The 12,455-nt window shown below is 43.3% G+C and overlaps 1 protein-coding gene across 1 annotated transcript in view; it reads left to right on the top strand.

Moving 5' to 3' along the window:
• The window catches only part of LOC144762756 (uncharacterized), a 242,030-nt gene that overhangs the window by 109,950 nt on the left and 119,625 nt on the right, over positions 1-12,455 (top strand). Inside the window, exon 5 of the mRNA XM_078648007.1 lies at positions 1,295-1,423. Within this exon, the coding sequence (XP_078504133.1) occupies positions 1,295-1,423 (129 nt within the window). The remainder of the gene's footprint in view (positions 1-1,294; positions 1,424-12,455) is intronic.

Below are 12,455 nucleotides of genomic sequence, written 5' to 3'. Positions count from 1 at the left end.
GTCTCTGACTAGAAACTTACGCAGTAGATTGTCCTCATTAAGGATTTACAAGACAATACCAACTAGTGTAGATCATACGAACTGTTCAAGCCCTGAAGAAGTCCCTGGATGGGACGAAACGCGTTGGCGGTTCCAAAAGTGATGCTGTCTAAAGGCTTTTAAAAGATTGAACAATAAAGAACTACTGTAAACTAAAAACATCGACTTGCTTGTAAATTTGAAAAAAACTGTTATTGATCTGTTTACTTGTAACAAATGCTCTTGAAGTGTGCTGGGCAAAGGTGTATTATTGGATTGTTGAGGGTTGGTTTTTCGAATCCGCCCTTAAATTAAGGGAGTATAGGGAATTGTACTCTCAGCCCTTAGCACCTTCCCCATTTTATTAATACTGTCAGGGTACTTTTTAGACTGGTGCTGACATCTAATGCTTTGATTCCCACTTTTTTGTCGTTCCTGTTATGAAATGTGTTACATTGTCTTCAGGAAAATATATTTCGTGAGAGCACTGTTGTTTTGGCCTCTGTACATCTAATCGTAATACCTTGTATCAAAGCTGACCCAGTAATTTGTAGAAACAGGAAAAATAGGAAATTTGACACTTTTCACAAATATATTGAATTTTTCTTCATAGAAAAACAGTCTCCCTATGAATTCCCCATTACGCTTTTGTGCCCTTTGAAGATGGGGGCTGTCTAAGCACTTTCCCATGATTACTGCACCATTTACAACTTGTTCAATAAGGTATAACTTTAGCTCTCCAGGTAATTGTAGGAAAGATAATGCAAATGTGTGTTAATAATATCAAAGTTGTGACTGCATCTTCCTCTATTGTATTTATATGTACCCTGATATCTATTGAAATGTTCTATACCCATTCCCTCTCTGCAAATTAAGAACGCAGGATGAGCCACCTACCTTCTGAGCTTATGCACTCATGATACATATGTATAAAAAGATACAATTCTTGTCTTTGTGAATCTGTGCATTTTTAGTGAAGGGTTTCAAATATGTTCTATTTTTAAGTTTGACTTAATGCTCGCAACAATTTTGTGAACCAGATCACCTACGAAATGGGAAGATCATCTTCATTTCATTTCATGTTCCTTTTGATTGATTGTGTTATACTGCAGTCATTCTTTTTATTGTCTGATTTATGTGTTCTGTTCAATGAAACCTGAATAATTATTGTGCCCATCCAATGGGAGAATTGATGTATGTACATTGTAATCCAAGCGCAATTTATTAGACATTATCGTGACTGCATATGTAAAAATGTTTTTTATGTTTCATTTAGAAATATTTCACAGACACTGAGAATCTCAATAAACCAGAATTACAGAAAGAAATATATGTCACTGGTGCCAAAGAGATAAAACCGGAATCAAATCCCACTGAATCTTTAGCCCCTACAGTTTCAGAGCAGGTAAAATGTCTTTTCCTTTCTTGAATTACTTCTGTTTAATGTATTACACCTGAATTGATCAATGTATAAGGTTTTATAAACAATAAATAAAGCCTGAAGATGTATTTTCACAATTTACACCAGTAGTTTCAGGTTGAAATTTGAAAGACATTCCAAATGGTATGAGATCCATGGAACAATCTCTCCTGAACTGTGAAATTAATATAGAAACCAGGCTAGAAAAACATTTGCCTGAATGTATTCCATTACAAACTCAAACCTTGGGGCACTTCCATCAAATAATATATGAGGACTCCTAGCAGCATGAAAAGATGTAGCAAATAGTCTAGGATAAATGTAAAGGGATATGTTTCTGTTACAGTTTTAACTACCAGAATCCATTACTATGGCAATATTAAAGGTAATTAAAAGAGACAAAATACAAAGGGAACTTCAAGGAAGTGAAAAAATGTTGGACTTTGGAATATTGGACACTCCTCCCAGGGTGATCTTTCCCAGGGAATCCAGGACCAGATTGAGAATACATTAGATAATTGCTCTTCTGGTCTTCCATCCAGATAATATAATGACTATAAATTTCACTATTCAATCCTGAATCTCTAGTACAGTTTTTTCCTCAAATTGCATATTTTAGGATTTGTAGAGACCAGGTCTGGACTTCTGTATTGTTGGACTTGGCCCTCTCTGCATGGTAATCCCCAAACATTTTGCCTTCACCAATACTATTTTGCTGAATTTGTTTTAGTTGGGTTTAGAACTCTGCACTGCTGACAATGTTTAAGTGTTTGTGATTTTTCCCTAAAATATGGTAAAATTGGCTTACACCTGATTGTCATATTTAATTAGTTATACATCCCTAGTAAAGCGGGATACCATATACCCAGGGCCTGTAAAGTAAATGCCACTAGTGGGCATGCAGCTTTATGTAACCCTTTGCCAGGCCACAAACTCTCATTTAATTGTCAATGAGTCACCCATTGGGTAGCCCTAGGTAGCCCAAGGGCAGGGTACATTGTAATTGAAAGGTTGGACATGTACCTTTAAGGTTTACATATCTTAGTAGCGAATAATTCCTACATTTGTTTTCCATTACTATGAGAGCTACCTTTCCCATAGGATGAAGTTGGGATGCTAAAGCTTGATTAAGAACAGGTGAACATTTCATGTTTGATGTCTGAGAAATTGTAATTAAAAATCCTATTTAATAGTAAAGTCAGATTTTAAGTTACAAGATTGAAAATTCCACTTTTTGAAAGTTGACATTTTCCTTCCCTATTTGGTGCCACCAGGCTGTTTCTGGGTTACATGACTGTGTGTAGTTGGCCGTTAGACTTTGTTTATTCCTCTCAGGCAGTCACATAATAGCGGGATTATGTGTGCTTGGATAAGCCATCAAATGGCAGGATGGTTATGGCGCAGCTGGGTGTTGGATGGCTTATACTTTCCCACGTACAACTGTGCATTCATTGGACACAATAAACATTAGAACTGTGTGTGACTTGCTCCACGCACACCATCCAGATATGTTGACCTAAATCCTGCTAGCTCAGTGCACCATCTGTACCCCTAATCTGAGAATGTAGCAAATGGATTGTGCAACCTCAAAACATGACAACCCTGAATCCCCAAGGAAATCGTAGTACCAAATCTATAACCCTTTTGCATAGTCACTTATGGATACCCAACGAGATATACAAGAAATAAACAGTAAAGCGTTTCAGAATGTATTGAAGCACTGCGATTCTTGAGTAAAATACTTGTGTTGTAATAATCAATAGAAGGATACATATTAATGTGATTAGCATTACGAGAATGGTGAAACAGATGTACAGTTAAACCATTTTGTCTATTACAGAGAATATATGCTTGCATACAAGTACTGTAATATATTGTACTCCTACCTAGTTCATTCTAACCTACAGCAGTGGTCCATGCAGGTAAGCGTGTTGAGGCAGGCGGTAGGGTTGGGGAGTCACCAGATGACGGAATAGGATAAAATAAATAAATCCTATTCCATCGTCTATCGACATCCCCCCACCTTGCCCCACGGCGCTTACCTGCATAGACCGCTGCTGCTAACCTATCATGTCTAGGGTGAGTGAATCTGCCAAATCCCTGTGGGCGATCTAACATCCTGTTACCTGTGGGTAAGTGTTATCAGGCTGCCCGTCTTGGTGGAGAGCTGGGCAGAATCCCTCGTATGAGGTAAACAGGAATCAGCTGGGGTAGAATTCCGGCATGGGTCGACCTCTCAGTGCCAGCAAAGTGCTCCTCTCTCTAAACAAATGATTAATATTGTTCATATAATAAACAACATCCACACTATTATGCCGAAGTCCCTGTCAGGCCGATTTTGTTTTTACTTTTTTGATAGGTCTGTAGGCGATGAACTTAGCCATTGAACAGAATGTTCTAGTTATTAGATAGTGGGCCTACGAAGTGCAAGTGAAAGTAAAAGCTGCATTTGAAGAATATTACTCAATATTTGCACATAATAAATGTGTGTCAAATGTCACAGTGTTTTAAGGAGAGAAGGCAATTTAAGAACGTGAGCATGTAAAATGCAGTTTCTATCCGGGCCTAATGTAACCATGTGCCATGGGCACAGCCCCACTTTAAACTGAATAGACTATGCTCTGCCTTCACAAAGGACTTGTCATCACTACATTAATCATGCAGCTAGCCAGGGGACAGGGAACGAGGAAACCTCAAGCATTTCAAAGAGAATTCCCTAGAAACCTCTCCTACTTCAAAGGCACCGGGTATAAAAATAGGACCCTCAGACCCACTCTTCAGTTCACTATTTGGACCTGCGGAACAACTCTCAGAGGACTGCCTGCTGTTTTGGCCTACTGTGTACTCCACAAGACTACTTTGTTACACCTAGAAGGATAGCTTTGTTGCCTGAAATCTGCTTTAAACCCTCCGAAGCCTGTCCTGCTGCTTGAGCCCTACTCCATTTCTTGAACCAAGGACTACCTGAGTGACTCTAAGGCAGAGGTCTTTAATCTGTGGGGCACGACCCCCAGGGGGGGCTGTGGAGTCCTGGGAAGGGGGTCGCGCATTTTCAGGCCTCAGTTCTGCCTGGAATTTAAAACATGTGCTCTTAGTTTTTAAAACCGGGACCGGTTGTTAAAAATGCTGCAGCGGAAGTTAATTGTCTCCTGTGCTGTGAAACGAAGAGGCTGGGCCTGAAACAGTCCTTCGTGCCAGGGTGCCTGCTTACCTGAATGAAATGCAAATGTGTGTTTTGAGGTAATCTGCAAATGTAAATGGTGCTTGGGAGCGGTTCTGACTTTAATTGCTTTGTGATGGCAAAGATTATTTTTAGGTTTCGGCTACCGTCGCACTGCGTAGCAGTGGGCGGAGCCAAAATCTTATGTCTGTAGTATGGGGGCCTGAACACGCCCCTCTTCTCGATTGGCTGGCCTCGTAAATGCTGGCCAGCCATTGGAGGAGAGGAGCGTCACTGAGTTCAGGGCCCGCCTTGACGCGATTCGGGGGCGTTTCTGGGTCTTTTTTTAAGTCCCGCCCTCTCCTCTTCCCATTGGCTGGAATTTTACCTTCCAGCCAATAGGAAGGGGAGAGCACGCCCCCGAATCCCTACAGGACGCTGTGCTTTCCGAGCAGCGTCTACGAGGCCATGAGGTAAGCCTATTCGTCCGCTGTGTGTTACTGGGGCATTGGCAGATTACTCGGCGGGCAGCCATATTCTGGACTCTTTGGAGTTGTCTCAAGCCTTTTTGGCTCAGCCCTATAAGAAGGGCATTGCCGTAGTCCAGATGGGGGGTGACTAAGGCATGTACAAGAGTTTTCCTCGAGCTCATCGGTACTAGGTCCAGAACTTTACGCAGGATTTTAAGAACAGCATAACATTTGCCCGTAACCTTTTCAATATGCTTCACATACGAAAGATTGGTATCCAGTAACATTCCTAAATTTCTGGCTGAGTTCGTAGGAACAGGGGTCTGGCCAAGTTCTGCAGGCCACCAGTCTGATGACCACACTGAATGAACCTTCCCAACGAGTAACACTTCGGTCTTGTCTCCATTAAGACGCAGACAATTACCATTCATCCAGCTCGCTACAGCTGAAAGACAAGCTGAAAAGTTGGTTGCTGTCTCTTCACCGTCTTTATGTTTCCTTTGTCTTCATTGCTTGAATTTGCTTGCGAGGCAGTGTCACTCATAGTTGTTGAAATGTAACTCATAATTACACTGGGATTATGAAATTGTCACACATAGCAATCTGAAACCTTGGCAGCTATGTGGTCGAGGGCGCGAAGCCCTTCCGCTGCTACATGCAGGGGCGTTTCTGTGCCCACCTCACCCTCCTTCTGCCTTGAATTTCTCTGCCGGTGTCCTACAACTATTTTGTGCCGCGGCGACCTGTGCCAGGCTGTGAAAGTACAGTCCGAAGTCTGCTGCGCCCAGACCTTGCATGAGGACTTAAACATTAGCTGACCAGCTCAGTGACCATATGTCGGCTGAAACGACGTTCAATAGGGTAAGGGATGGGGTAAAATATGTATTCTGTAAAAGAAGGCTTCCCGTGAGTTTACATTCCGGAGAGACGAGGCAAACACACTAGCGAAATGCAGAAAATTGTGGACATGTCAATGCGGGAATCCCAGTGCAAGTAACAGAATAGACATTCATAGATGTTAATACGCCGGCAATGGGCACCGAAAAGGCACATTCAGTGCTCCATTGGTGTGAATTGAGGTAACTCAGACTCCGGCTTGGAACTGTCATGTCGTTGTCTTCTCTTAAAGTGTACTTAGCGGTGTAACAGCTTGGGTTGTTATAGGGGGTTAGTAAGCCCCCATAGCGATGCCGTGCTACACTAATTGCAGAAGGCGCTGCACAATTTATGTTAACACAACACAGACCTAAGCTGCCAAGTTTTTCAATCGAGCTTTGTAAATTGTTGCTGGATGGTGTCAACCCCGATTCTGCCACTAGGAGTCCCTGTAACTGAACTCTGGCCACAGACCTGTCATCAGACAAAAGTAATCTTACAGAGCCCATATTCCTCGTGCGCCCACACAAGTAAACACTTCAGTCTGTAATGCGGCATTAAAACACATAGGCGCGCCTGGAAATTGTCAGTGAGCGCATGAAGTGGCCACCCATGGAAACCGGTCACTGCATTCGAAAGTTGTGCTTTTCAGAACAGCATAAATGCTGGAACTATTCGCCCTTGTCCGTATAGGCTGTTCTTTATCTACAGAAAGGGTAACAAGCACTGGCGTTGCCAATAGGTTTCGCATTTGGAAAGTTGGAGCCATTTGTTTTGTAAATGACATTTTATATTTATATATCGTTATTGGCATTGTCAATAACAATATATAAACATAAAATGTCATTTACAAAACCAATAGCTCCAACTTTCCAAATGCGAAACCTATTGGCAACGCCAGTGCTTGTTTTTAGTGGGAGTAAGAAGACTTAGCACCTGGGCTGTGAAGTGCATGCTTTTAATTGCTTTGTACCTCTGAGGAGGTGTTAAAGGGACAGTTATGCAAAAAAATGCATTACTTATGTTCTAGTATTACCAAAATCTACACTTTGGAAGCTCCATTATATCCTAAAACTATTTGCACATTTTGTAGCAGTCTACCTTAAAATGAGTGAAATACAAGAATAAAATAATGACTTACACTTTCACAGTGCTTTCTGTCACAGGCTGTGACCTCGTAGCACCAAAAATCCACAAGTCAGTATTCCTCACTGCCCCAACCAAATTTTGGGGAAGATTTACAAGGAACTGACGCATCTGCAGAGATGCGTCAGTTTCCTTGCGCCAGTGCCAAATGTCCTTGCACCACCATGGATGTGCTGTATTTACAATACAGTGTTCCATGGCACACGGATTAACAGGTGTGTCAGAAATACTGACGCATCACCTGGCACAAAAGTGACGCATCGCTGGAATTTCTCATGAAAGTGACGCAACTCTAGCAATGTGCCATAACAGATAAGTGAGTCTCACACAAAAAGCCGTGCATCATTCCTCACGCCTGGTCTGAGCAGCTGCAGGGATTTTGAAGCAGTGAAGGCGTAGAGTGATGCAGTGAAATGTTGTAAATTTCGCTATGTTAATTCTACATGGCTTTTTGCGTGGGAACCCCTAGCCTGCATACATTATACCTGGTGCAGGTATAATGTGATGCAGGGCTTTACAACATGACGCATCGCCCTAGATACGTCACATTGTAAATTGGCCAAATTGTTTGCGCCACCGTTGCGTCAAAAAAAGTGACACAATGGCGGCGCAAGGAGGCGCAAGGGGCTTGTAAATCTGCCTCAAAATTATGTGGCTCTCTGGTTACAAACACAGACTTCTGCAGTGCATTAACTAATAGAGGTTTCCTAATGTACTACAGTGCATTTCCTACTGAGTAATAACTTTTTAAAATGTATTTTTCATTTAAGTTACCCATTATTTTATATGTAGCTACCTGATGGTGAAAGACCAAAAATTATGAGAGGCTTGAGCCGCCGAAGAGTCATTTTTTTAAGCTCCGGCAGCACAAGTGTCGCACTTGTATCTATGATCGACGCAGAGTCACCCTGCAAGGCTATGAGTGCCGTCATACATATGGATTAAGAGAAAGCAGCGCAAGTCGCTGCCTTGCAGTCCATTAAGTAGGAGTTCCATGGGCATTGCAGTGGGTGTTCCCATGCAACACCAATGGATTTTGACACTGCCCCAGATTTACCAAGCTATGTAAACCTGGAGGTAGAAATGTTTTCATGTCTCCTCGTATTTTTTCCTCTTTCCATGTGTGCTGCATTCTGCAGCTCACATAGAAAGAGGAAAACCCCTCTCGGGGCATCTTCCTGCACAAAACCAATCCTGCCTACATTGGCGCTAGGCAGCAATTTGTGCGCCAACGCAGTGGGAAAGACAGGAATGCATCATATTTCATAAATATGGTGCATTCCTGCCCTTTCAGATTGGCACAGGGCAGCACAGCAAGAACACTTGCGGCGTTGCCCTAGGCCAATTCCTCATAAATGAGGCCTTTTGATTTTAGCCACACCTTTGACCACGCCCCCACGCTCTCTGAACTTTCATTTGATAAATACTGTTTAATATTATTTCCCTACTGTAAAAAAGATTTGCTGTGGGAATTGGGGGTGTTTATGGTTGTTGATAATTGTCAATGTTGAGGAGTACCAAGTTCTAGACATTTTTGTCAGGAGGGGGTCCTTACGCCTAAAACATTTTGACATGGGGGTCTCGGTATCAAAACATTTGAAGTCCTCTGCTCTAAGGGCTGATTTGCTGGCCTCCTGATCAGATCCTCAGGGACAGAAAAGATGTCAACAATCCTTTTGACCCAGCCTGAATGAGGTTTAACCCCCCAAGTGGTGCCCTTTCAGTCCTGGACTCTTGGTGGTGGTGTTAAAGGTGCCCAGATAGCCAATACCCAAAACTTGGGTGTTAAGCATTTTTTGGCTAAAACTGCTCTGACAACCAAGAGGAGACCGGGACCAACCTGCTCACCAATCCACCCAAGGCACGTCCGTGGTCAGCCTGACTTGGTGGCAGTTCCCATTACTTTCTTCTTTGCTACAAAAAATCCTGTTCAGTGTCATGTACTCACCTGGCCCCAACTGCAGAGTAGACATTGGAGCGAGGACAGCACATGCCTAGGATTTAAAACATAGAACACATTCTGTTCCCAGGAGAAAGGAGGGTTGCAATAAAATAAGAAAAGAGAGACTTTTGGTGTTGAACCTGCTCTTATGCTGTGAGACACTGCGTAACAGGATCTGTCACTTCTACTTTAGCAAGATAGGTGTGCCCTGGACCAGAACCTCTGTTTTGCGATGATGCAGGGCACTAGAAATAAAGAGGAAATAAAGAGGCAGTTTGGCCTGAGAGCAGAATAACCAAAATCATAGATTGGAGTGAGGCACGTCGAGGAATAACTTGAAATACAGATTTTGGTACACGGTCCATGCATAAAGCAAGACTCTGAAGAGCTTTCTCTAGGCACAACTGATCATCAGAAAAACTCAGAGCTCTAGTCTTTAATCCTTGTGCCATACAATACTAGCGCCAAGGTTGTGGGAAGGGTCCTGAGTATAAACACACAAGAACCACTGGAGTAATTCACAGAGAGGACATGGAGGAAAAGTCTATAGTCTTTGAAGCCGGGGATACTTGGTCCTGTTTACTATTGTAGGAGGTTTAATATGCACTAACCTGATATCAAGTACTTAGCCTAGTTCAGCTTGAAGAAGATCTTGACACTTTGACTCATGGAGTCGTGGGGCTTGGAGTAGCAGTCCAAGAGGGAACGAGGAGGAAGACGTTGAGGAACGGGTGTCTTAGGAACCACTGGTTCGGATGGACTTAAAGGATACAGGAGCGCTTCTTGGTTCCTGCAGGATTCTTCAGGTGAGTGGGAAGGGTGAAGCTTGCCCTGCAGGGAGGGAGGCCAAGCTACGTTTCAGGTTTGGGCGGGGTTTATATACCTTCTCGAAGGCTCAGCGAATGTAGCTAGATCACATGCAGCACGTTGGCACATGGCCGTCTGGAATGTTCTCGAACCATGGGGAAAATACTTGTTAGTATGCTCTGTATGACGTGACAAAATTGGTTAGTGCAACTTGTTGATCAGAACCAAATAACAGGAAACAAATATATTGTTTTTGCTCAATGAGAAACAACACCAAGGCCCCAGTAACAGCAAGAGCAAGGCTTGGCATTGGGTCACAGGATTCTGGGGAAGCTTGCAGGAATTTAATGGAATACCACTCCAAGGCCCTAAGAACTGCAAGAGTAGTTAATCCATTGGTTCACGGGATGTGGGGAACGCTTGCAGGGGCTCAAGCATAATGGAAATTACGGGTGCTGGAGAAGCATCAGTCATGAAGGTGCTGGGGGAGCATCATTCATGAGGGCGCTGTGAAAACATTGATTATGAGGGATGCTGGGGGCGCATCCGTCATGAGGGAGTTGGGGGAGCATCAGTCATGAGAGTGATAGGGGAAGTATCAGTCATGATATCATAGTGGGCCATAGAGCTCCATGTGGGGTGAATCAATATAAACATTGCGTGCTAGGCCCACTTCACAGGGGGCGCATGAGGGGGTTGTGACTTTTAGTGGTCCTTAGCCATAGAGGTACCCATCTTTTTTAAACTCTTGCCTTCTACAGCCTCCAGCATCTCTTACTGGAGATTTTCTTGTTTGAAAAAAAGAAACTACGTCTGAACATAGAAATCCCTGTGACTTCATCCAGTGGCTCCTCGACTACAACACTTCGTCCTCAGACTATGCCTGCAGCCCTGCCGTAGTTGGTCATATTTTTCTATGAATCTAGTCTCGGGTGAATAGGGGCTTTGATCTTTTAGGTGCTAGTTTTTACCTTAAACTTTGAAAATTCACAATTATACTTGTACTGATTGGCTTTTTTTGTTTTATCAAATCATTTATTAGTTTCTAAATTGGTTTGGATTTTTCTTGTATTATATTTTCACTTTTTCTGTTTGTGTGCCACATACATTATTTATTTGTTGTCTCTAGCTAAGCCTGACTGTGTTTGTGCCAAGCTGCCAGAAAGTTAGACACAGATTGATCTAGTGACTTTTGTGGCTGTTGCTTGAACATAGTAACACCCCATTCTACCAGCAACACAATTTCTTACAGGTCTGAATGGAGGAAGGCAGAAAGCTCCCTCTTCTGACCAGTTAACATAGTTACGTCATAATCCACCTAGAACTTCACATCTTCCATACAACCATCACTCAGGTTCCAGAAAGAAGTGCAGCACTGAAACAGCCCTAATTGCAGGCAGCACCAACATTCAAATCATCCTGGATCGAGAATAAACAGTGGCCCTCATCCTGCTCACCTCTCTGCAGCCTTTGATACTGTCTCCCACAGCACCCTAAGTAGAAGAATTGCACGAAATTGGCATACGAGGATCCACTCTCAATTGTAACTGTTCCTTCCTCATACAAAGAACTGAAAGGGTCCGGCTGCCAACCGTGACATCAGAGACCCAGAAACTGATATGTGGAGTCCCACAGGGATATCCCTTTGCCCGACCCTTTTCAACATATACATGACACTGCTCGCCAACATCGTCCAATAACAAGTCATTACAGTCATCTCTTACCCCGATGATACCCAACTCATCCTTTCCCTTACAGATAAGATCACCACCACTAGAACCAACTTCACCGAGTGCATTACCATGGTAGCAGAATGAATGCAAATCAACTGCCTGAAATTCAGCTCCGACAAAATGGAAACATTGGTCTTCGGCAACAATACATCTCTATGCGACTCCACCTGTTGGCTTTTGGAGGTAGGAACAACAAACACCCCCAGATCACGCAAAAAATCTATAGATCATCCTAGACGACAAGCTCAACATGATCCCTCAAGTCAACTAACGCAATGTGCAACTCCTGCTTCCACATTTTACGCATGCTGCGAAATATCTTCAAATGGTTGCCTCAGAACCCCATACTGGCCATCACACAAACACTCTTCACCAGCAGGCTGGTCTATGGCAATACTCTTTTGGCTGAGATCTCCAAACAACTCCTACACTGACTCCAGACCACCCAGAACACCACCAAAAGAATGACACTAAATCTCCTACGATGCACCCACATTATACTGCACCTCAGGATGCTTTACTGGCTCCCTATTGACAAGCGCAGATCTCATGCACACATAAAAAACCCTACGCATCACATCACAGAACCAGAACACTTGAACAACCGCATAACCTCTCTCCCACCCACCAGACACCGAAGCTCTGCCTCACTCTCATTCGTACACACACCCCCTGCATCTGCAAAAGAAATCCTGATGGCCTCTACATCGCACCCAAGGCATTGAACAACCTCCCTCAACCCAGCAGAGCTTCCTCCTCACTTCTTGAGTTCTGCAAGAAGGTGAAGACCTGTTTCTTCGTATAGAGGACCACACATCTACTCACCTACCCAAGCGAAGGGATACCCTCTCGGATGAATAGTACACTATTCAAATGAACATAC

Source organism: Lissotriton helveticus, chromosome 6 (genome assembly GCF_964261635.1).
Source record: "Lissotriton helveticus chromosome 6, aLisHel1.1, whole genome shotgun sequence".
Classification (NCBI taxonomy): Eukaryota; Metazoa; Chordata; class Amphibia; order Caudata; family Salamandridae; genus Lissotriton; species Lissotriton helveticus.
This window is presented reverse-complemented; position numbering and strand designations above follow the sequence as displayed.